The sequence below is a fragment of the Camelina sativa genome, chromosome 7 (genome assembly GCF_000633955.1).
Source record: "Camelina sativa cultivar DH55 chromosome 7, Cs, whole genome shotgun sequence".
Classification (NCBI taxonomy): domain Eukaryota; kingdom Viridiplantae; phylum Streptophyta; class Magnoliopsida; order Brassicales; family Brassicaceae; genus Camelina; species Camelina sativa.
In genome coordinates this window covers 12,586,840-12,613,341 of record NC_025691.1, presented here as the reverse complement: position 1 = coordinate 12,613,341, position 26,502 = coordinate 12,586,840, and the positions used below count along the sequence as shown (strand labels likewise).

The window sequence follows — 26,502 nt, the reverse complement described above, 5'->3', positions numbered from 1 at the left end:
CAGTGCTTAACTTGACAATCTCGTGCAGCAGTTTCCGCACCACAGTCTTAACAGACTTTTTCTTCAGGAGATTTTTGTTGGCCACTGTTCCGTTCAATGGGTCAAAACCATAGGTGAACAAAATGCGCATGAGATCAATGGTTCGAGCCTCATCCTCTTTGTTTGTTAACAAAAACGCCTTTTCGCATGAGTTCCTCAAGCTGCAGGAACTGCAGACCTAATATATGAATGAATGTTATCATCTGAAGAACCTATAGTAAACCAATTAGGAAATTAACCGGAAATCTCGCGAGGAAGAAAAAGAAAATTTATCAGTAAGATTAACAGAGGAGACTTTATGAAACCTAAGAAAATAGCCACAGCCCAATACTCCAACCAAACTAAAAGAAAATTTATTAAAAAATGAGAAGCTAATTTCTGAAGAACAGTAATGAAACCCTCTTCTATTATCCTTGAATCAACTATTAAAATGTAGAACCAATGATCGCAACGTTTTAAGCTCCCACACAAACAATGAGCCAAAGACTCGTAATCTATTCTTCATCCCACCTATTTGTACCTTCCCTTATTATTCATCCATGTCTCAAACATCTCACATTATATCAAAACCAAAGAGTAAGAGATGAATCGTAAGCAAAAATCAATGAGATGGCAATGGTATTGATAGCTAGGCATCTAGACGAATGATTGAACAAGTAGCAATAATCAATTTTGAAATTACTAAACCACGCAAGTTCATAAAAGCACAATTCTTGTATGTATAGCTTATTTAAAACTACTTACATCTCCTTCATCGAGATGGACACGCTTCCTCAGTAGTTTTCCTGAGAAAACCACCTTTCTATCAGTCGCTGGACATCCGTGGCCAACAAGGATTTGAATGTCATTTCTTGATAGTGACCTGAGGAAATATACTCAGGTAAGCACATTTAAATAGACTTCACCCTCCTCAGTATCTTAAATCTTAACAGCTAAACTGCTCAAACGCCACTAGCGAGTACAGAAACAATAGCAAAGTCATTAAAACTTAATCACTCTCGATCAAACTTATATATGAATCATACAATTCATATAGGACCAATAAAAAGTGTTTAACTTGTTCGATTAGAATATGTACAAACCTTAGCATATCGAACCGGTCTTTTCCAAAATTGATACAAGCGTTCTGAACAGCTCTAAAATCCTGAAACAAGGCAACTCCAACCTTCTCTTCTTCACCTACTCCCACATTGGAAACATCCATCCCCAAACAACTCACCATCTCATCTTCATCTCTTTCTCTCCTATGATCAAAGTAATTCTGCTTTAAAAGCCTCTCCATCAACTCCATCCACTCCGGCCATGGATGCACAAGCTCCACCACACCCTTCTCCTTACTCACCACGCCAGAATTGATCTGACTCGGCTCAGCTACGAAACAAGAGACCAATCCCTCATTAGGCACAACGGATTCAACTTCTCTAGGATCCGGATCTTGTGGAGCAGAAGATGGTGTCTTTGGCTGATGGGTCTGTTTAGATTGACGCCAAGCACGAATACGCTCAAGGGTTTCGTCTTGCTCAGAGTGACGTTTCTCAATAGCATCAATTTGATCGAAGACGAAGCTAAGACGAGAAGAGAGAGAAGAGGGTTTGTGATTAGGTTCAAGGGTTGAGTCAGGCTTGCTCTGTGGAGAAGTAGAGAATGATTTTGCGAGAAATGGTTGGAAAAGTCGGCGGCTTTTAGGGTTTATGTGGAAGAGAGAGACGCGTCTGATGAGAAGAAGAGAGATTGAAGGAGCCATTTAGGTTGCAGAAGCAGCCATGGGAAAGGGTTTATGTCATTTCTCTTTGTTAAACCCATTAAGACTTGATGTTGCACAGACCGGTTTCGGTTAAGATTTGGTTTAAATACGGTTTGGATCGGTTTTGGAGTTTTGGTTTACTCATGTTCCATTTTTGGATTATTTTAGTATATCTTAAGGAAAAACAGAACCATAAAACATAAATTTTGTTTTGCCCAAAAAAAAAACATAAATTATGTTATTAATCCCCTTTATGAAAAAGGCACATTTATATATATTTTTGTTAACTATTTTTTATTTCATTAAAACTTTCAAAACCAGTGCCAAATAAATTTTGAATTTATATTCGAGTTTTTTTAAGTTTTATTCAAAAAAAAAATTATATTATATGTAGTACAATTTTAGTTAGAAATTTAATGTAATTATAATTAAGTAATATGTTTTTAACACCAAAATATTTTATAATATTAGATTATTTGAGTAAGTTGATTATAAAATTGCAAATATTAATTACTATTCAGTTATGTCGAATGTAATTAGTCAATTACATCATGTGGAGATAATGATCCCATAAAGTTTTATATTCAAATTTTCAAACATGAGGTGTCAAACCTTATTTAAATCATCTCATTATATAATCTTAACATTTACATTTAATCTGCTGTCTATTATAAGGATCATAATTCATTCCATCGTATAACTCATTACATTTAACCCATTGTCAGCTAAAAATATTTTAAATATATATATATTTAAAAAAAATTAGAGTGTTTACAATATTTCTTTTGATATGTGAAATATTTCTGATATTCTTTAAAAATATCAAGTTAAAATATTTAGAAATGTTCCAAATTAAAATATTTTCAGTTTATTTTACTATATAAAATTAACAAAAGAAATATATGAAATTGGATATCAATATTAAAATTCCGACTTGTTACTTAATCAAAAACTTTGACCCGTTACAATTTTTTTTTCATAAATATAATTTATAATTGTTTTAAAAATTTCAAATCATGGTATATGCATTTTTTTATTATTATATGGATGATATGATGGTTTATTTTTCTTTCACAAAATATAAAATCATATAAACTATAAAATTGAGAGGTGAAATATCTATATATAATAGCAAACCCATTTTTTAGGGGACTGCTAACGTCATCTTTTAATCTAACGGTGAAGGTTAGTTTTTTATTAATCTAAGGGTTGTGGTTCATTAAACAAAAGGATATGTATTTCTATTTCAACTTTTTATCCATGTACTCTTGCGAATCATCCCTTCTCCTTCTTCTCACAACCTTTTGTTGTGCCTCTTCACCCTGCTTCCTTCAAACATCACACTCCTTCCGTTAATCATCACACTCTTACGCTCTTATATATTGAGATTCTTACATATTCTGTTTATTCCTTTAAAATCTTCCTTTTGCATTCACCCACTGATTGCTTTTTCGTCCCGTAGTTGTGATTTCCCCTTAGAGATGCCACCATCACATATAATATTTGAAGTCTTTTTTAGTCTCCAGGTAATATGTCGCTTTCAGTTTTAGTTATAAACGGAGATCATAAGCAATAGAGCCAAATTCGTGATTGATTCCAATTTTGAAAACCCAATTTGACCCCAAACAAAAAAAATCGAAAACCTTGAATAATTTAGATAACGGCCGTAGATTTTCTCTGTTCATCGTTCTTATTGTCTTATATCTCTAAAATATAGATAAATTCTGATTTCTCTTTGTTACATGTCATCAAATATCTGAGTCTTGTAAACTTGGTCGATTCTATATATGTATATGAGTATATCTCATTTATTAATGAGCCATTTGTGAAGTAGATATATGAATGATCTTTGATGTTTTGGAAAAAAAATTGACGCTTATATCAACAAATTGAAATTTTTTGATCTATTCCTATCATTGTTAAGTGTTAACTCTTTGTTCCTTAGAAGTTTTCTAGCCATTCTTTCATTTCTTTTCTGATTTTGTTCCATTGAAAATAAGAAGATTCTCCATATTTTTGTGAGGTTGATTTTTCTACTCAATGTGTGTGTTTTCTATATGTAGATTTTTCTTTAAACTGTTGAAGGAGAAACGGATGATGTTTCTGTTTAAACTGCTTATGTTCCTTGAAGTACTAATCTATTTTTTTTTCCTCAAACCTTAATAGAGGGAATTATCACCAAAGCATGTCTAAATAGAGGTGACATCAGAGGTGATGGAAGATGTAAAAACAGATTAGGAGAGTACAAGTGCGAAGAGTAGAGAAAGTTGTTGAGGAGAGGAAAGAGTGGACCAAACATCCTAGAGATTGTGGGAACAGCTGGCGAGCAATGCCATGGTTGTGGCCAGTTTCGATGATGGTAGAGGAACAAAGCCATGGTTAATTAGTTGCAAAGGATAAATGTTGAGGATGTGGAAGCAGGAATTAGCTTAATCATCCGATGGTTTGAGAATTATACTGCCATAATTAGGCATTCAAGAGAGATGAGCAGGGGAAAGATATATGTAACAAATTGAAGCAGCCAATATATATATAATATAAGTCCCAAAAGCAATGGTTCAGACGAGCAGATCAATTGCACATACGAGAAAAACCACTGGATCTATACTAATGAAAGATGGTCAACTCTCTCCATTTGAGTGACACGTCAAGAGTGAAGAGAGTACTATCTGTTTATTCTCATTAAAAGTAAACATACTTAAACTTAAAAAGGAATATGAAACATCTGTAGTTTTTTTTTAATATCACAAGCAGTTTCAATATTTACATAAAAAAAATTAGAGAGGCTTAAAACATGTCCCAAAAAAATAGATGCATCACCAAAAGACAAAAAGACATCGGGAGTGACTCAAAGAGCCACTTCTTCCTCTTGGCATAAACCATGAATGTATATATGGTTTAGACGTTACAATTTTGTCAGTAGTTTGAAGAGTTGCAACTGTGATAGAGATATTGGTTATTATTGCAAAAAATTAATGAAAGTTTATCCCTAGGGGAAAAATTTTATATATATATAAAAGATTAGGGTTTTGTTTACTATCAAATGGAAGATAGGTGAATAAAACTATAGAATGTTGATTTAGAAAAATTCGGAGACAAGAGGAAGATGGTTGAAAATATTCATGACTATTGGTTTTCATATTCTAATATTTAAAAGTTGTCAAAAAGAAAACTGAATGAAATTCTTATTAAAAACCAACTTCTATAATTATATTCAAGAAATTGAAGAGCTAACATAAAAAAAAGATGTCTATCTTAATTATATATATTAAAAAGAGTTAGCGCAATTCTTGATAAAAGAAAATATTAGTGTTTCATAGTATTTAATTGAAAAGTTGAAGTATGAATATATATAAATACTTAAGTTTTTTTTTTGAATGAATTTAAAATTTATTCAACCAAAAAACTCTTTGTTACAAAATATGCATCCTTATATCAAACTTTCATTTAAAATATATATTTTTGAAGTTTTAGACAAAAATTGTAAAATGTTTAAATCTCTCAAAACAAAGTTGTTCATGCATTTATCTAATAATTCAATTACAAAATGAGAACACTTATGTGAAGTATCATAACAATCAACGTCAAAATATATTTTTCAAGATTTCCACAATTTTTTTAAAAAACAAAAATAAACTCTACACGAAAAACAAATTAGTAGCAATTTTTTTTTAAAACGGTAAGTCATAAGCCCGCGCATAGCGTAGGTATTCATCTAGTATATACTTAACGTTTGATTGAAAACGTAAAATTACTTCCTCAAATATCTTACATATTGTTTTTGAAATTGTTTATGTCATCTTCTTTTTACAAGAAAAAAAACTATAAAACAATGGTGAGATGTGTTTTAAATTCTAAGACACAACTTTGTAACTAAGATTTGTAAAAATGCTTCAGCTACATATATTTTAATTTTTTTTATTATTATCCTATGTTGGTGTATGTTTTATTTATTTGTTTCCTTTTTCTTCTTTTCATAAAAATTCTCTGCTACTATTTCATTGCAGGCGATTTGCAATGAGCAATTTCCATTTGTCATCGGCCCTCTCTACACAATAGTAAAGTCGAGCACAAACACCGATCCTTATCTGTACATCCTTCTCATTCTGGTCTCTTAGGTCTAAATCCATATAATATTATGCTAATTTGCTGATTTTGGGTTTCTTATGTGTGTAAAATTGAGAATCATTCTCTTGCTGACGACAACCATCGTACCTTGGAATCTTAACCGAGTGTGAGTCTTTTGGAAGCAAAACGTGAGACCAACATGCCTATCAATGTCAAAAACATTTTATAACTGAATTATATTCGAATCTGCAGTATTCTATAACTGAATTTATATGAAAACATGATTTACTAAATTTATAACATATTTCCAATTTGATGATAAAACTTCCTACTATATTAATTGAGAAGTACAAATATGAAACTAACCTTAAAATGTATAAAAAATTACATTCAATTGCCATTAGAAAAACTTAATTAAGCTTAGTTAATTAAAAAAATGAAGATAATTAATTAAAAAAAAATAAAAAACACTAACAGATCAAATATAAAAAAAAATCTAGAAAAAAAAAATATTTTCTCTCTCTCAAAAATTATGAAAGAAAATTACTAAATATACTTTTTTAAAATATAAACCAATCAGAATTTCAAAAACTTAGATTTTATATCCAAGTACACAATATAATTATTTTAATAACTTAATTTCGAAGATTTTGTTAAGATTTCAAATTATGATTCTCGTATCATTTTTAGTTTCTTTTATTTACAAATTGTTTGAAATTTTCATATAATTCTTATGATTAGTAAAATGCAGAATTTTTTTCTGCATATGTTGTGATTTGAATTTTTTTTAAACAAAGATATATTACTCAATCTAAAAAATTGTATGTTTTAATTTCCACATTGGCGGGTTGGTAAATATAAATTTATATAGATGATAAATTAATAATTTTTATTTATTTACAATTATAATATTAAAATTACTACTTCATATTTCATAAAATAATGATGCAAATATAACCAACAAACAGTATAAAACTGTAATATACGTCAAAAAATAAAATACAATAATATTCTAAAATAATTAGTATTCAAAAAAACTAATAGATTTACAGAACAATTGAAATAAATATTATCTCAAACAAATTAACTTTAAAAAAAAATATTAACCTTAAATTTTATTCTTATATTAGAATTTTTTTTTTTAAATGTTGATCCGTGCTTAAAGCACGGAATATCTTCTAGTTTAAATTAAACAGATACAATCCTAGACAATATTATCATTGAAAGCAAAAAAATCCATGTGAAATTTTGAATTAAATTTAAAATTTAAAATTATAGAAGAAAAGCAAATCAAAATGAAACTTAGTTGAATCAATCTTAATATTTACTTTTGTTACAGAAAAAAACGGCCGAATTTACAGTTTGGGTCTGCATAACTATTACCAATTGACGGAGATTATATCAAAGGACGTTACCGACCGCATCCAAAGCCCTGACTACAAACCGCCTCACAAGCACCACACGCTCTCAGCTCGAGGGGCCTCTCTTCGCAGCTCCAATCCATAAAATTATATTGAACTTGGTTTTCTTGTTGGACTAACTTTTTCCTATCCTAATAGCAGGTCCTAAGTCTAGCCAAGCTCTACCAAACCTTTTTGTACATACTTTTTCTTTTGTAGTTGATTAATAAATTTAACATTGCAACAACACAAATATAGAGATTTTGAAATCTTATATAATAAAGTAGGCTTACACCTTCTCAGTAAGCTCTATCTATCTACCACATGACATTTTTGAGTCTTCTATTTTTTTTTCTTATGTTTAATCAAATTGTTAATAGGCCGTAAATGGTTAATGGGCCACAGAAATATCTCGATTGGGAAAACCGACGAAATCTCACAGTTTTGTCTTCTCCTCTTTCTCGCCTCTCTCTCTTCCCCACCCTTCCTCCTTATTTGTTCAATTACTTCTAGAAATCCTAATTAATCTCACCTCCTATTTCATGGCGTTTCGTTGACCAACAACGGAGATCTTAAATCAATTTTTCATTTGTAAAAAGATGTTAACATCGTAATATATATATATATATATATATATATGTTAATTGTCATGTGGGAAATTGGAAAATCGTGATAGTTCATGTATTTTTTTATCACCTATAAAATAGTTTAAGTATTTTTTTGACAACGAAAAAAGTTCGGGTTTTTTTTTGGCAAATATTAAATAAGTGATGTATTTTTTTTGCATTTTTCCCTTTTTTGTTTCATCTTTCTAATTTAAAAATATGAGCAATACACTCTTCTATTTTTCGTTATTATCATCTAATTTAAAAATATATAAGTTATTTTCATATTTAATTTGGTTGTGACATGTGACATATTGTCATGTATTTTTCTTTTAAATTTATTTTGTGGTCTTTTTTTTAATATTTTTTACCTTATGTATATAGAACAAAATTATTTTCTAATGGTAAAAATAATTATTTAATTATTGGAAAACACCTAAATCATATATATATATATATAAATAAGTAAGGTTTCACTCTCTCTTTATGGGTCCTTTTGGTATTAAAAACAAAACATATAATTTTTTTCTCCATTTAAACCTAAAATACAACATATATAACCATTTTCATATATAATCATGTTAAGTTTTGCTCAATGGTCAACCTCGTGGTTCCATTTCTCCAAAACGGGGTTTGAGACAGGGGGATCCGTTATCACCTTATTTGTTTATTTTTTGTACTGAGGTTCTAATTGCTAACATTAAGAAGGCTGAAAGGGAGAAGAAAATTTCAGGAATTAGGATCGCACGAGCTTCTCCCCCTATTTCTCATCTGCTTTTTGCAGATGATAGCCTGTTTTTTTGTAAAGCATACGAAGAGGAATGCTCAACGGTCATGTCTATCATAGGTAACTATGGTAACGCGTCTAGTCAGGAGGTAAATTTAGATAAATCCTCTATTATGTTTGGTAAAAAAGTGCCTGCAGAGGTTAAGAATAAGATAAAATCGGTGATTGGAATTTCCAAGGAAGGGGGTATGAGCTCCTATTTGGGAATTCTTGAGGGCCTTAGAGGTTCAAAAACACAAGTCTTCAGGTACGTTTGAGATAGGTTGGATGATCGGGTTAATGGTTGGACAGCAAAATTTTCATGTAAGGGAGGAAAGAAAATTTTACTGAAGTCGGTGGCATTGGCCTTACAAACACATGTTATGTCTTGCTTTAAACTTCCTCAAGGATTAACGACAAAGTTGACGAGTGCAATTTCAAATTTTTGGTGGAGTTCTGATGGGAAAGATCGAGGGCTCCATTGGGTGGCTTGGGATAAAATGTGTAAAGATAAATGTGAAGGGGGTTTGAGACTTTTGGATTTGGACACTTTTAATGATGCATTGTTAGCTAAACAGTATTGGCGTTTAATACAGTTTCCGAACTCGTTGTTTGCTAAAGTGTTTAGAGGTCAATATTTTAGGAACAAGCATCCTTTGTTGGCTAAGAAACCTTATTCTCCCTCATTTGGGTGGAAAAGTATTTTCTCTACTAAAAGTTTAGTGGAAAGAGGTGCCCGATGGACGGTCGGGTCTAGGTTTAACATTTTGGTTTGGTGTGATCCTTTGATTCCTGATCAACATCCTCGTCCTGCAAATGGAAGGGGACGACATTTACACTCGAATTTAATGGTAAATCATTTGATTAACCCTCAGACTAAAGAGTGGCACCTTCCTATTCTCCAGGAATTCATGGATCCGGAGGATATTCATATTATTAAGAGTTTGCCGATTAGCAAAGTTAGTCAAGCCAGATCGGTTGGTATGGCATTATACAAATTCTGGTCGGTATTCAGTTAAGTCGGGCTATAGGATAGCCCAGGATATGAAGACCGTTATCGAATATGGTCCTAACTATAATGTCTTGAAAGCTCAGGCTTGGACTCTTCCGGTTCCACCAAAAATCAGGAATTTTTTCTGGCAGTTAGCGTCTGGTTCTCTCCCGGTGATAGGGCGATTAGCTTCTAGGGGAATTCATTGTGACACAATTTGCAAGAGATGTGAACTAGCGGTGGAGACTATTACTCACACTTTCTTTTAGTGTCCTCATTCCCGTCTATTATTGGATTTGATTTTTGCTGGATTTTCCACGGATAAGTTTCCATACGGTTCAATGTATTCAAATTTGGACTTTATTTATGGTCAAGGGATAGTCCCTATGGTCTTAGGAGTTACGCATATTTCATTACCGTGGATTGTTTGGTGCTTATGGAAGGATATGAATAAGAAGGTCTTTCAAAGTGTACAATCAGATCCTTTAGATATTATTAATCAGGCTTTAAGGGAACAATTGTTGTGGGAGGAAGCCCAAGTAAGTTCAAGGATCGGTCATGTTCCACCGGAACCTTTGTTTACTCCTGAGCCGTTAACTCTTTGCCAGGTTGATGGTTCTTGGAAATTTACAGAGCCAAATTCAGGATTGGGATGGTGGTGTGGTGATGGTGAGAATCAGACTTTAGTTTATGAACCATTTTTACGGAGGAAGCAGTGGCAAAGGAAAATAGATTTGTAAGAGTTGAGACGAGCTGCAACTTAGATCGACTCAATAAACTCATTGGCTCATTGCTGCTTGAATTCGTAATGCTTCTCATTGTAGGCAATATGTGAAGATGCATCCTTCATCGTTCAGGCCCAGAGTCGTAATCTGATCAATCAAATCGAATATGAAATGACCTGACCCGTTTCTTTTTTAAATAATAAATAATACTAATAAATATAATATTAATAATAATAATAAATAACTACAACTAGTGATACCATATCCACTAGCCACCTAACCACAATCACAACCAACAGCGGAATAACAAATACCAATAACCAATAAATATCCAATAATAAACCAATAATCATAACATAGATAATATCCAAAATTCAACCAACATAAAGCATAGAACCAACAACCTAGCAATGTTTCTATGACCCAACTCTAGCAACCTAGCAATGCCAGACAACAACCAATCGAGTCCCTAGAACATCCTCCTCTTCATTGTCTTGATTCCACGATCACACTTTGCCTTTACTTGCACCACAAACACAAATTGAAATGCATGAGTATTTTATAACACTCAGTAAGGCAACCCTCCCATCTACTAGGCTATACACACAAGCAATAGAGACATCACTAACTATCAATAAACAATCAACAATCAACAATAACAAACCAGGACTCAACATCGATCGACACCAACATGCATCGACCGACACTAGTTGGCGGTTGCGTCGACCGACACAAGATCTGCATCGACCGACGCATGCTTGACATAGCACGAAAACCTTAGATATTACGCGCCGTCCTCGCATTTGCATCGACCAACACACAAAGTGCATCGACCGATGCAATGCCGAGCATCGTTTTCCCCCGAAGCTTCTCGCCGGATTCTCGTTCCTACAACCACAAAACTCGATCCCAAGCCACAAGAAAGCTTCCCAACGTCCCAAATAACAATCTAGCAAGCCTAATAACACATAACAGGCAAATCAGAGAGATTTCCAGCTTAGATAAGAAGACAAGAAAACACTTCCAGGAAGCTCCTACAATGATCCCAGCTACAGATCTCTACAGGAACAGCTTCCAGTCTCCCAAAAACCTCAAGAACACTCAAGAACACTTTTCTCTCTTTCTTTTCTCTCAAAAATGGCTAAACTCGCCGAATGAGACAAAAACACGACTTAAGGGTTTTCCCTAACCCAAAACGTAGCGTTTAACTTAACTCGTCCGCAGAAAACTGAACCTGCATCGACCGATGCACTATATGCATCGACCGATGCAATCTCCTAAACCGGGATTTCGGTTCGCGGATGTTATAATTCTCCCCCACTAACATAGATTCGTCCTCGAATCTCGAACAACCATCAGCCAAGGACTCCCGTGCAACCGTCTCCATAGCCCGCACTCCTCCGCCCGATCTATGAAAGGTCACCTCTAGGTGATAGACTCACGCTCCAGACATTATTTGCTCTCGACTTTTGGACTTTCCTTTACCCGTAGGCCTAAACCTTGAGTTTTATTGGCTCCTCATCAGACCTAAGTCTGCATGCCATAATGTTGGCTCCTCATCGGGCCTAAGCCCGCATGCCATAANAGATTTCCAGCTTAGATAAGAAGACAAGAAAACACTTCCAGGAAGCTCCTACAATGATCCCAGCTACAGATCTCTACAGGAACAGCTTCCAGTCTCCCAAAAACCTCAAGAACACTCAAGAACACTTTTCTCTCTTTCTTTTCTCTCAAAAATGGCTAAACTCGCCGAATGAGACAAAAACACGACTTAAGGGTTTTCCCTAACCCAAAACGTAGCGTTTAACTTAACTCGTCCGCAGAAAACTGAACCTGCATCGACCGATGCACTATATGCATCGACCGATGCAATCTCCTAAACCGGGATTTCGGTTCGCGGATGTTATAATTCTCCCCCACTAACATAGATTCGTCCTCGAATCTCGAACAACCATCAGCCAAGGACTCCCGTGCAACCGTCTCCATAGCCCGCACTCCTCCGCCCGATCTATGAAAGGTCACCTCTAGGTGATAGACTCACGCTCCAGACATTATTTGCTCTCGACTTTTGGACTTTCCTTTACCCGTAGGCCTAAACCTTGAGTTTTATTGGCTCCTCATCAGACCTAAGTCTGCATGCCATAATGTTGGCTCCTCATCGGGCCTAAGCCCGCATGCCATAATATATAAGGAAAAATCCAATACTTGTCTCTCGAGTTGCCATCCTATACTGTGCCTCCGGATCGTCATCCGAAGTCGATATACCAACCATACTCCCAAGCCACAAAGTCTCAGAATATGGCAGTACTAGGAGAACCTAAGTCCCCCAAGAGTCGCGAGAAAACAATTCTGAACACGTCTGAGTCCTATCCCTATCCAGGCTTCCTTCCCGTGGCTCATGTAAGACATCACAATGTCCTACCAACCACATATCCCCTCACTAGGATACCTCATGACCACACATGGATCATCTCTCTGCCACTAGGGCCGCCACAAAGGTCAAACAAATGTCCTAAACAGGACCGCCACCAAGTCAAGCAAATGTCCTAAACAGGACCGCCACCAAGGCCAAACAAATGTCCTAAACAGGACCGTCACAAAGACATCTGTCCCGAAGGATTTTCACAAAGACCATCTGTCCCGAATGACTGTCACAAAGACCATCTGTCCCGAAAGACCTTCACAAAGACCATCTGTCCTGAAGGACCGTCACAAAGACCATCTGTCCAGAAGGACCATCACAAAGACCATCTGTCCCGAAGGACCGCCTAAACAGGCACTCTGGCTAAACAGCCCGCCACAAAGGCCACACAATTGACGAAACAGCCCGCCACNCGAAACAGCCCGCCACAAAGGCCACACACGGCTAAACAGCCCGCCACAAAGGCCACACAATTGACGAAACAGCCCGCCACAAAGGCCACACACGGCTAAACAGCCCGCCACAAAGGCCACACAATATCTCAAAGGATGGCCACACACGGGCACAATGACTCAAAAGTCCGCCACTAAGGCCACAAAAGTCCCTTCAAGGCTCACAACCATTAAAATCAACAAATTCTAACTCACATAAAACTTTCCATTTTTAGCACTTTCACCTTTTGGAAACTTTCAACTTTTGGAAACTTCTATTCCAGGAAACTTTCCTCCAAAAACCCCGCCTCACGGAAACTTTGTACCCCGAGCACCACCTCATATTGTTACTTAGTCGCACAACCAACCACCCCAAGTGACCAAGTAGACAAAAGAGATGGGCTGGAATACTCCATTCCCGCTCCAGCCACGGATTTACAGATGGAACCAGGCTAGACAAGCTCAAGTCGCGGCTTGCTTCTTTAACCACTTCTTAAACTTTGCCTTTATCCTCGCCTCTGGCTCCCAAGTCTGCTCCTCAACACCATCACAGTCCCAAAGGACTCTCATCAAAGGAATCTTCTTCTTCCGAAGTTCCTTGATCCTCCTCTCGAGAACCCTCACTGGTCTCGCTTCCAAAGTCATGTTAGGCTGAAGATCCTCAGGAATCTTAGCTAACAACTGATCATCCTCACGGAGACACTTCCACAACATAGACACATGGAAAACATTATGGAAAGCACGCATAACCTTACGTAACTCTAGTTTATATGCCACTAGTCCAACCCGCTCAATCACTCTGAATAGACCCATATACCTCAGACTAAACTTAGTCTCAGTCAATGACCTGTTCGGACCTCAAAACATGGCCATCTTGAGGTAAACTCTGTCTCCTACCTGAAACTCAAGATCTCTCCTCCTCCTATCGACATAACTCCTCTGCCGATCCTGAGCTTCCTTCATGTTCAGCTTGAGAACTCGAATCTTCTCTGAGGTCCCCTGAACAAAATCTTCCCCGAACAGGCTCCTCTCCCCCACCTGAGTCTAGCATAACAGTGTACAGCATGGCCTTCCATACAAAGCCTTATAAGGAGCCATCTTAATACTCGCCTGATAGCTGTTGTTGCAAGCAAACTCTACCAGGTTCAGGTGATCTCCCCAATGGCCACCCCAATCCAACACACAAATCCTCAGCATATCCTCTAGCGTCTGGATCGTCCACTCTGACTGTCCATCTGTCTGGGGATGATAAGCTGTACTCATATGCACCTTAGTGCCCATCTCTGCCTGAAATGCCTTCCAGAACACCGAAGTGAACTTAGAATCTCTATCAGACACGATACTCGCTGGCACCCCATGCAATCTGACTATCTCTGTCACATACTTCTTAGCCAAGACCGCTGCTCCATTACTCTTCTTAGTGGCCAGAAAATGTGCTGACTTAGTCAATCGGTCCACAATGACCCAAATAGAATCAAAAGTCCGAGACACTGATAATCCCACCACGAAATCCATCGTGATCATATCCCACTTCCACTCAGGAATGGGTAGACTCTTCGGTAACCCGCCTGGAACCTGATGCTCAGCCTTTACTAGCTGACACACATCGCACCTCGCGAACCAACTAGCTACATCCTTCTTCATCTCGACCCAATGATAGTACCTCTTGAGATCACGGTACATCTTAGTCACTCCTGGAGGAATAGAAAACTCGCTCGCATGAGCCTCTCCCAGGATCTCCTGTCTCAACTCCTCATCCTTGGGCACACAAATCCGACCGTGCACCAGGATAGTACCATTATCTGAGACCTGATACTCTGAATCAGCATCCTTTGAGGCATTCACCAGCCCCAAATCCTTCTCTTGTGCCAACCGCACCCTGCTCAGAAGATCTGCTCTATCAACTGCTTCCAAACCCACGGTTCCTGAGACACCACACATAACTTCAAAGCACTGATCTCTCCTACTAGAGACTCCATCTCCAGCTCTTGAGCCGAAGCTACTCTCTTCCGACTCAGAGCATCTGCAATCGTGTTAGCCTTACCATGGTGATAGGCTATCTCCAAATCATAATCTCCCACCAACTCCATCCACCGCCTCTGCCTCAAGTTCAGCTCGGGATGAGTGAATATATACTTCAGGCTCTTATGATCTGTAAACACCTGTACCTTTGCACCGTAAAGATAAGATCTCCAAATCTTCAGGGCAAAAACTACAACATTCTCCAAATCATGAGTAGGATAGTTGCCCTCATGCTTCCGCAAGTGCCGCGAAGCATAGGCAATCACCTTCCCATGCTGCATCAACACACAACCCAAACCAACTCTAGATGCATCAGTATAAACCACATAGGGTTCCCCCTGCTCAGGCAAAGCCAACACTGGCGTAGTAGCAACATCTCCTTCAGGCTTGCAAAGCCTTCCTCATACTCCAGTGACCAAACAAAAGGAACATCCTTCCCTATCAACTTAGGCATAGGGTGTGCTCTACTCGCAAAACCCTGCACAAACCTCCTGTAGTAACCTGCCAGACCAAGGATACTCCTGATCTCTGTGGCATTTTGCGGTCTAGGCCAACCCCTGATAGCCTGAATCTTCTCCGGATCTACAGAAACCCCATCTGCAGACACAATATGACCCAGAAAACCCATCTCACGCTGCCAAAAACTGCACTTGCTCAACTTAGCAAACAACTTCTGCTCCCGCAGCTTCTCCAGCACCACCAGCCGCACAATCCTGGCGCAACAGCCACACATTCATGACCGCTCCGGTCATAAAACCCTGACCCACTGATCAACACATCCAACACATTAACCACCATCACTCTCTCGAGTTTTACATTCAGTAGTTATGTTTATACTCATGTCCTAGGCATTGCTTGCTCCAAACTCCTCCACCCTTAGGTCGCAGCCCTTGGGCCATACCAGACCACCGTCTTCGAGTTATATCGTCTCACTCTTGGACCATAATCCTCAAGATATCAGTTTCAGAGGAACTAATCATCCCCTCAGGAGAACATCATCCCCTCTGCCACTCTCGGAGCCCACAACCCCTCGAGCTATTGGTATTCTGGGAAAACCACCATCCCCTCAGGAGCAACTATCCTTAAAGACTATAAACATCTTTCGACCAAAGGTACTTCTCGTGGTACGAGTATAACATTACAATGTCACACCTGCCACTCAACTTCTAATATCCAACAGTACGCCAACAGATCCGCCAAGCGATCATCTCGACCCTGGGCTCCACCTGCTGCAACCCCACACCTGGGTTCCCAGCACCCCCGGCTAACCCCCTTTGGTCCCTCCTGATACGCTTGCGACCCTCTGATGTACCTCCTCGTGGAACTTTGGACCACACACTTGCTGGCCTCGGGACCCGCCCAACCATGACCACGACCATGTCCCCGTCCACGACCAACAACTCAAACACCTTTAGCCACTGCACTTCCAAGAACAGAGGCTAACAAGCAATCTTAACATAATAAAAAAACATAAAAACACAACTCACCGTGGAATCACACTGTAGACTCGAAGAGGATGTTCTAGGACTCCATGCCACGCACAATTGACTAACTCACATAATCAATCATGACATGCACTCCCAAACATCTACAGCACAAAGCCTAGTGAACCCAAACCTAGAACCGTAAGGGCTCTGATACCAAACTGAAACGACCCGACCCGTTTCTTTTTCTTTTTAAATAATAAATAATAATAATAAATATAATATTAAGAACAATAATGAATAACTACAACTAGTGGTCCCATATCCACTAGCCACCTAACCACAATCACAACCAACAGTGGAATAACAAATACCAATAACCAACAAATATCCAATAATAAACCAATAATCATAACATAGATAATATCCAAAATTCAACAACCATAAAGCATAGAACCAGCAACCTAGCAATGTTTCTTTGACCCAACTCTATCAACCTAGCAATGCCAGAGAACAACCAATCGAGTCTCTAGAACATCCTCCTCTTCATTGCCTTGATTCCACGATCACACTTTGCCTTTACCTGCACCACAAACACAAATTTCAATGCATGAGTATTTTATAAACAATCAGTAAGGAAATTCTCCCATCTACTGGGCTATACATACAAGCAATAGAGACATCTCTAACCATCAATAAACAATCAACAATCAACAATAACAAACCAGGACTTAGCATCGACTGACACCAACATGCATCGACCGACACCAACATGCATCGACCGACACCAACATGCATCGACCAACACTACTTAGAGGTTGCGTCGACCGATGCAAGATCTGCATCGACCGACGCATGCTCGACATAGCACGAAAAACCTAGATTTTATGCGCCGTCCTCGCATTTGCATCGACCGACGCACAAAGTGCATACACCGATGCAATGCCGAGCATCGTTTTCCCCTGAAGCTTCTCGCCGGATCCTCGTTCCTACAACCACAAAACTCGATCCCAAGCCACAAGAAAGCTTCCCAACGTCCCAAATAACAATCTAGCAAGCCTAACAACACGTAACAGGCAAATCAGAGAGATCTCCAGCTTAGATAAGCCATGGTCATACACTTACCTTTGCCAAGATGATTCTGAATCTTAAACAGACAAGAAAACACTTCAAGGAAGCTCCTACAACGATCCCAGCTACAGATCTCTACAGGAACAACTTCCAATCTCCCAAAAACCTCAAGAACACTCAAGAACACTTTTCTCTCTTTCTTTTCTCTCAAAAATGGCTAAACTCGCCGAATGAGACAAAAATACGACTTGAGGGTTTTCCCTAACCCAAAACGTAGCGTTTAACTTAACTCATCCGCAGAAAACTGAACCTACATCGACCGATGCACTATATGCATCGACCGATGCAATCCCTTAAACCGGGATTTCGGTTCGCGAATGTTACAAAATAAACCCCTAATTCCACCAAATCACGAAGATCATGGAATACATGGCGAGAAAAAAAGAAAAAATCAACCATCGATTGATTAAACCCACAAACACAGTCGGACCATGTTATAAACGGCAACGAAGAAGAAGAAGAATAAATCATCGTTTTTCTCTTTTGTTTTGTCCACCTAGGAGTAAAAAAGCTGATGTGTATTAATTGTTATAATTTGATTGGATATTCATTTCAATTGATGTGTCAGCCTCTGCTTCAATATAAAAGCTGAGGTGTCATGATCTGGTGAAAAACATGGAAGTTTTATTGTATTGATACAGGTGTATAAACTTATAATATAAAGAAAAAGGGATTGTACAGTCCAAGAATGAGCTTCCAATGTTAATTAATCAAAAAAATTAGACAATAAGGTTAATTAATTAAACAATTAGGATTACATCATTACAAGAAATGTGAGTATTAATAGCACTTAAAGATAGCGTTTTTTTGTTTTTCGCAATAAAGAGATAGACACTACTTTTTAATAGCGGTTACATATTGGTTATGCTATTAAAAGTGTGGGGGATTAGAAAGTGTGATTTATTTTTGTTTTTTAACTGTACTTATTTTAATTGCAGCTGATTGTCTTTTGTGTTATCTTATGTTTTAAGCGGGATTTTTTGTTCTCCGCGTGTTAAAAATTTTGGCCTCCACTTAGTACGAAAAAACTAAAACACTTAGGCAAAATATAAAAACTCTCTCTCTCTCTCACTGCACATCTTGGTCATCGCCGTGAAGTTTTTTTTTGTTGTCGATCCCGTCGTTGTCTTCTCTTCGTCGGTTCTTGAGGTTTCCCGTGAATTCTTGTTTCTGGGTTTAGGTTGTATCGATTTAGGGTTCCTTCTAATAACCCATTTTTGAATAAATTTTTCTGGGTTTAGGTTTTTGTATATATTTAGGGTTCTTGTAATAACCCCATATTCGATTAAATTTTCTGGATTTTGTATCGATTTTAGGGAGCTTTGGTTTAGGTTTTACAACTGAAGATTTGAATTTCTTTGTTACACTTTCTGATTTTCGCAGGTAGCTCTTTGTGTCAGAATTCAAGGAGTCGAAGGTATTAAGGTTTTCCTTTTTTTTTGTTGTTGTTTGTCTGAGTTTTCTTGTTGTTTATAGAATGTTCTTTGTGTGAATGTACTTTGTAAATTTTGTTCACAGATTCTACCCATCTTTTGTCGAAGAAGACTTTTTCTGAATCGTAAAATTGTGAATTCTTTCTCCCAGTGTTCATATATTGTTGTTCTGTAATGTTAGCTAGTTATTTGAGTGTCTGATCAATTGGTTTTATATATTTGGTGGAGGAGCTGAGTTACTATCGATAAGTCATGGGTTTGGTTATCTAGGTATGAAACTCTATATCATATTATTTTAATTTTAAATTATTGGTGTGTATGTGAGTTATATTGATAGTTGGACTTGTAACGCCCCGACCGCCACCTCTTAGTGGGTCTCATGTCCAATCCCAGTACATAGGTCCACCTTCCTTAATGGGCCTCACATCCTCTCACTAGGCCCGTGAGCCCATCCATATCCGACGAACGGTTTAGTTACGTCCAGGAGGTTTTAAAGACTTGTTATCGTCCCTACAAATCACCACATGATCTTTCCCTGTGTTTTGTCATCACTCGCACAGTTCCGACAGTCATTTGCCGGAAGGTCACCCATCCTGTGATTACTCCAGCTCAAGCATGCTTAACTCTGGAGCTCTCTCAGGACCCTTGACCGAAAAGATAAGTGCACTTTGGTGACATAGATGGCCAAATCAATTCTTTAAAACCTCTCCGCATGTCCCTGAAACCGAGGTGTCACAATTCACCTCCACTAACAGATCACAACGTCCTCGTTGCGCACCATGACTGTCACCTCCGACGGTGTGAGCTTACTCAACTCCACACTCGTTTGGGTTCGGCTATGATACCACTTGTAACACCCCGACCGCCACCTCTTAGTTGGCCCATGTCCAATCCCTGTACATAGGCCCACCTTCTTTAATGGGCCTAACGTCCTCTCACTAGGCCCGTGAGCCCACCCATATCCGACGGCCGGTTTGCTACGTCTGGGAGGTTTTAAAGACTTGTTATCGTCCCTACAAATCACCACATGATCTTTCCCTGTGTTTTGTCATCACTCGCACAGTTCCGACAGTCATTTCCCGGAAGGTCACCCATCATGTGATTACTCCAGCTCAAGCATGCTTAACTCTGGAGCTCGCTCAGGACCCTTGACCAAAAAGATTAGTGCACTTTGGTGACATAGGTGGCCAAATTAATTCTTTTAAACCTCTCCAAATGTCCATGAAACCGAGGTGTCATAGGACTTCATTGTTTTACTTACAGGAATAGCAGTGAGTATTCTGAAGGGGCAAATAAGTTTGTGAATGCTTCATCAAAATCTTTGGATTATCCTGCTGAGATTTTATCTTCGTGCATCGATTGTCGTAATGTTAGTCACCAACCAGTAGATGCAGTAGTAGATCATTTAGTGATAAGAGGGATGAATCATAAATACAAGAGGAAAGCAGTGTGGAGTATACATGAAGACACAAGTGAAGATAAGAATGATGATGGTCAGATTTCTGGATTGGATGCTTTTGCGTTGTTTAGGACAGCTTTCAGTAATGATGGGGATAGTCAACAATAAGATAAGCCTAATGGATCTTAGTTTGACAATGGTGAAACTGTAGAAGATTCTGAATTTTGTAAGAAGTTGAATGAAGCTGAAACACCACTGTATTCGACATGTCACAATTACACCAAGGTCTCTACATTTATGGGCCTCTAGCGCATAAAGGTGAAGAGGGGGATGTCAGAAAACTTCTTTGACCAGCTTCTGACGATGGTCCAAGACATTCTGTCTAATGACAACATGCTTCCAAAGTCAACAAATGAAGGTTCATGAAGCTATTTGGATTTGGCAGAGCCGTGCCAAGAGTTATGGAGGCCGGAGGCACAAAAAAAATAAATTTACATAGCAAAAATATGTAAAATATTAACTCTGATAGAAATTTTGAAACAAAACTAAGGGAAGTAGCATTCCGAGCACAACGTTTGACTAATTGGCTCGGTTGCACTGAAAGGGTACCGGAAGGAAGAATGACAGCTAAACAACTTGGAGTTCCCAAAGAAGAAAGAGTGAAATCTCATTCCAAAAAAAGAGACAGACAAACCAGGCTTATTGATTGACAGAATAATACGTATATAATAAGATTCGAATTCCAGTTAGATATCAATCAAGAAAGCACCGCCAAAATACGCTTCGCCACATGTAGCCCCGTATGGACTCGCGAAGCAGGTCTCCGGTGTACAAGATTTGATCTAACTATTGAGTGAGGACTACTTCCCAATTTTGAGAAAAATACGTATATAATAAGAAGACTGCTTTGTGGAGTGGAGTGCCCGCTACGCGTCTCTAACTATCACTAAACTAAACAAAGTGTAATTGAATAAGAGAAAGAGATTCATTGGATAAGTTGAGAACAAAGTGGTTCACAGGTGCTCAGCTTGTTAGAGCAAGGGACTGTAAATCCTTTTTGTGTCAATGGTTCGAATCCACAACCACTTCTATTTGAAGCGTTCCTCGGGCGATAGTAAACAATAAATGCTCGAGTTACTAAATACCCTACCCCTCTCTGATAAGGTAATAAACGGAAGAATATCAAGGTAATAAACGAAAGAATCTCAAATTTATGAAAAATCTAGTTCGATGGCTGTTCTCTACAAACCACGAGGTTCGACTATTGTTGCTCCTGCTCGGTAGTTCCGTAGCAGGTTTTTTCGGACGTTTTCTAGGATCTGAAGGCGTTTCCCGTTTAGATCTTCTTTTCTTCTTTTTCCTCTTGGTTTTTACAATTTGTCTATTTAGCTCCTTTAGGCAGTATTTAGGAAAGAGGATGACACAATGGTGTTATCTAGCCCTTGTTTGTCAAATCTCCATCTTTCTGGTTCTTCTACGTAGCCATGTCTTGGCGGGTTTTTGGTACATTCTCCGCGGATGTCTTTACTGGATTTATGGGAACATTTTCAGTTACGGGTTCATCTCGAGGGATAGTTCCTCATGGTTACCAAGGCGATGCATCTTCATATTCAGAATGGTTCACATATACTTCTGATATGGAAGATTCGGCCAGTTTCGGGCCTAGTAGCTCGTCGGTCAATCAACCGATTCAGAGGGAACAGGCTGGTCCATTCAATGCCTTACCTTCCCCAGGAGCTCAATAGGAGAATCACCTGGATCAACCATTTGGTGAAGGTGGGGAAAGGGGGGCTCGGGCACACGAACATGCCCGCATCTCTGCCGAGGTAGAGACTATCACAAACGCCTGCGAGAATTTGGAGGCGGCCATGGTACGAAAAGCCCACATTCTCTTACATGAACGCGGGGTAACTCTCGAAGATCCAGAAGATGTCAAGCGTGCTCTCCAGTTGGCTCTCCATGACGACTGGGAGCATGATATCGATGATCGTGAGAGGCATTTCACTATGCTCAGGCGCGACTTCGGAACAACTCGCTATGAAAGATGGAATCCTTTCATTGATGAGCTCAGGGGCTTGGGCAACCATCAGGTAAATGCCAGACATTATGTCGACTAGACTTAAAAAGCTATGAAACAAGTATGCAGTAGTTCAAAACTGGAATTGGCAAGAATAGTCGCTACTTTATCCAAGCTCTGGATTTAGTGCTTTTGTTCAGTTCATAAGGTAGATTTTTTTCTTCTAAAGTGGTATTCCTCCTTGCCTCTTAATTCAAAAATGGAATTATGGAATTATCTCCCAGAGCTGCGGAACTAACGAATCTATTCGAAAGTCGAATTAGGAACTTTTACGCGAATTTTCAAGTGGATGAGATCGGTCGAGTGGTCTCAAATGGAGATGGGATTGCACAAGTTTATGGATTGAATGAGATTCAAGCTAGGGATAATCATTACCAATGGCACGTTGCGCGCCTAAGTGCGAAAAGACAGTGCAAGCTTTGTTATGCCGAAATGTTAAGTCAGCAACACTTTGGAAGTTTCTCTATGATGAAGGTCTGTAGTTTCCAAAATATCTTTGGAGTAAAAAAATTTATACTGAAAAAAATTATATCACAAAACAATTTTAGTAATTATAAGAACTATAATTATGCCAAAATAAAAGTAAAGCAACATAAAATTTGTTTAAAATATATTTTAGGTGGTAATAAAGAGCATACTTTAACAAGAAAATAATTTTGGGTGTAAGAGCATATTTTTAATGGTAAAACATACAGTAAAATTTTACGTGGTTATTAATTATATGTTGTTTTAATGAATTCTTTGCATGCAAAATATTTTGTAATAAGTTGTGAAATATTCTTGAAATTTGACAATAATAATATTTGTAATGATGAGTATTTGGCAAAAGTTTTGGTGGGGTATAATTTAACTTTAGATTATTGTAATACTTGTTATAATATATTTAAAATATAAAAATATAAATAAATGTATGAAGGTAAATACAAATATGATTTTTTTCTCTAACTAAAATTATTAATATATTTACTTCAGGAAATAATAATTTTTTTATATTTTTAAAAAATAGTTTAGTGTTTAGGATTTATTTTTTTCAACAATTTTAAAACCTGCACATTGTGTGGACCCTTATCTAATATATATATATATATATATATATATATATATATATATATATNAGTTATGTTAGTTTTGTTTATCTTGAAACGACAATTTTAATAAAGACTGTAAATTCAAGTAATAAAATGTTGAGGTTTTTTTTCCCAATTAAAATAATTTTAATCAATCCAAAAAATAAAATAAAATGATTTAAAAGAAACAAAATAGTTCGACTTCCGAGATGTCAAAGCCAACCTTTTATGAAAGTTGTAAAAATATTCAATTTTCAAAAAAGAAAGAAGTCGATCTTTCACTAATTCATAAATTTGTTTTACATCTCCAAACCTGATTATTTGTTGGATTTAATTCTTTTGTGCCCTCATCTCAAAAATCATTTTCTCATATCTCCCTCTTATTATAACTAACTAGATTAGGATCCGTGCTAAAGCACGGGTTGAAATTCCTTTTGTTTATATTATAATTTAGAATAAAATATAATTTATATGATTATTTTCAAAAGTTTTTTTGGATAAAACATTATGAAATAAAATCATATGCTAAATATAATGAAATACATATTTTGTAAATTTTATATTGTTAATTTTGTAATTTTATGTATGAGAAAAGGTTATGTTTGTTGTTTGTTTTTATTTTAATTTTTGAACATATTTGGTGAAAGTTTTTTTAATATGACCCGTTCTTACTTAAGATTTTAATATGACCTGTGTACAATAAGATCTCGGAAATCACGATTAAGTGTGATAAATTACCAAGATTTTATTCCTTTTTACGCCTAAGAATATATTTTTATGCCTAACAGTATATATTTTGTAACAATACATGGAATTAAAGATTTTATTTAGGAAATTGTATAAATCATTGGAATTCTCTTCGGGAAAATTCTTTGGGATATTCTTAAGTGTATTCATATAGCCCGCGGATTGACCAATTAATCTATAACGTTTTTTTTGTAACCAATCTATATGTAATTTATAACCTATTTTGTAACCAACTTATAAAAATTATATAGTCTACAAAAAAATGTTGTGTACTTCCGTTTTATTACTAAGGGATTTCTTTTTTTCTTTTTCTTTAATGAAAAAATTGGTAAAAGACCATAAAACTTAAAGAAATTCCTTTATTTATCAACCCAACTAAGTTTAATTCGGGTTATCCACCCGTTATCCACTAAAACCAGATTTTAACAATTTTTTTCTCTCGATTCAAATATTGAAACTGAATGATTTCTTCTTTCTTCTCCGTTGAACCAAAAAAAAAAACTGGATGATTTATTTTTTTCTTCTTCGGCTAAATCTCACCTATTTTCTCACAATCTTAATCAAATCTGAAATCTTTCTTCATTTTATTCTCTCTTTCAAAGGTAAATCTCTTAAATCTCATCTAAAATTAGGGTTTGTAAACTAGGATTTAAATTCAAAATTAGAGTCAAAAGCTCTAAAATATATGTGTTCTTTTGTTAATCTCAGCTATATCAATGCATCCCAAAATGAGAAACGGTAGAAATTCGAAGAAAAAAAGAAAGAAGAATCCTTCGGCAGAAAAAGCTCATCCTTCGCCAGCCTCAACCGCTCCTCCTCCACCAGCCTCAATTGCTTTTCGTCCTCTAGCAACAATCAAATCTCCTCCACCAGTAGCAACAGGTGAAGAACCTCCTCCTCATTCACCATCAGAAATCTCTTCTCCTTGGCCAACATCAAACAAAGAATAGTTGAATCCTCCATGGCTACCACGGGTAAATAGAATGAAATTTTGATTGGTTTTTGTATAGGAGCAGAATAGAGACATTTCTCTTTTGGTACAAATAAGTTTTCTTGTACAACAATAGATACAACTATGGGTACAACTAGTCATCACGAGGTGGTTGGTGAAGAGGATGTAGCAGCAACCAGTGCCGGCTTGAGCATTATAGTGACCCCGGGGCAAAAAACAGAACAAAACACATAAAAAAAAGTTGTTCACAAAAGGATAGCAAAAAATAAAAGAACGTTTACAAAAAGAAAGCAACAACAATGTCATTTCGCAATTTTTCCTCCAACAGATGTAAATAAACAGTCACACAAAAAAGATAAATTTCCAGTGTGCTCTCCTTTCCTTGCTTTTCTTGTAACTTTGTGCTCTCCTCTGCTTCTAGCTGGCCTTGTAAGCTTGTTTTATCCTTTCCATCTCCATATATATAAACTTTCACATCCTTTCACACTTGAAAAAAAAAACAGAAGCCAATACTTATTCTTGAAAGATATAAAGGATCACAAAATCCTATTTTTACGAGCTTTAGTCGATGCAAAATCATGAATAATAGTTTCAGTATCAATGCTCTCCAATATGTTCTTTTTGATGCACAAAATAGCTAAACCATTCAACCTTTCTTGAGACATTGAAGATCTTAGATAATTTTTCAATAATTTTAGTTTTGAAAAGCTTCTCTTCGCTGAAGCGACTGTCACTGGTATAGTTAACATGATTCTATATGCAATTGAAACATTTGGATAACAACCAATATCTTCACCAAACTCAAGAACTTCAGTAGATTCCATTGACACATCAGGTAAAGTCGTTTGAAGCACTCTCAATTCTGAAAAAAGATCATCTGAATCAACATCCGACGAGTTACCATAAGAAAAAGTTTTGCATAAGTTACAACAATGCTCTTATAAATCACTATCATGTAATGTCTTTAACTTTTTCGAATCAAATAAGAAACGAAAAACACTTTCAAAAGTTTTCATTTGATCAAATCTGGTCTTCACCAAAGTGATTGCCATGTCCACC

At 37.0% G+C, this 26,502-nt stretch overlaps 2 protein-coding genes across 2 annotated transcripts in view; one reads left to right on the top strand and one right to left on the bottom strand.

Annotated features, from left to right (window-relative positions):
- The window catches only part of LOC104701023, a 6,518-nt gene extending 4,719 nt beyond the window's left edge, over positions 1–1,799 (bottom strand). Inside the window, exons 1-2 of the mRNA XM_010416646.2 lie at positions 1,122–1,799; positions 784–901 (exon numbers count right to left, since the gene is read on the bottom strand). Coding sequence (XP_010414948.1) covers positions 784–901; positions 1,122–1,783 — 780 coding nt within the window. The 5' untranslated portion in view covers positions 1,784–1,799. The remainder of the gene's footprint in view (positions 1–783; positions 902–1,121) is intronic.
- On the top strand, positions 22,085–22,717 carry LOC104704573 (uncharacterized mitochondrial protein AtMg01090). The gene is made up of 2 exons (XM_010420632.1): positions 22,085–22,307; positions 22,377–22,717. Exons 1-2 carry the CDS (start codon positions 22,085–22,087, stop codon positions 22,715–22,717), a joined length of 564 nt encoding a protein of 187 aa, XP_010418934.1.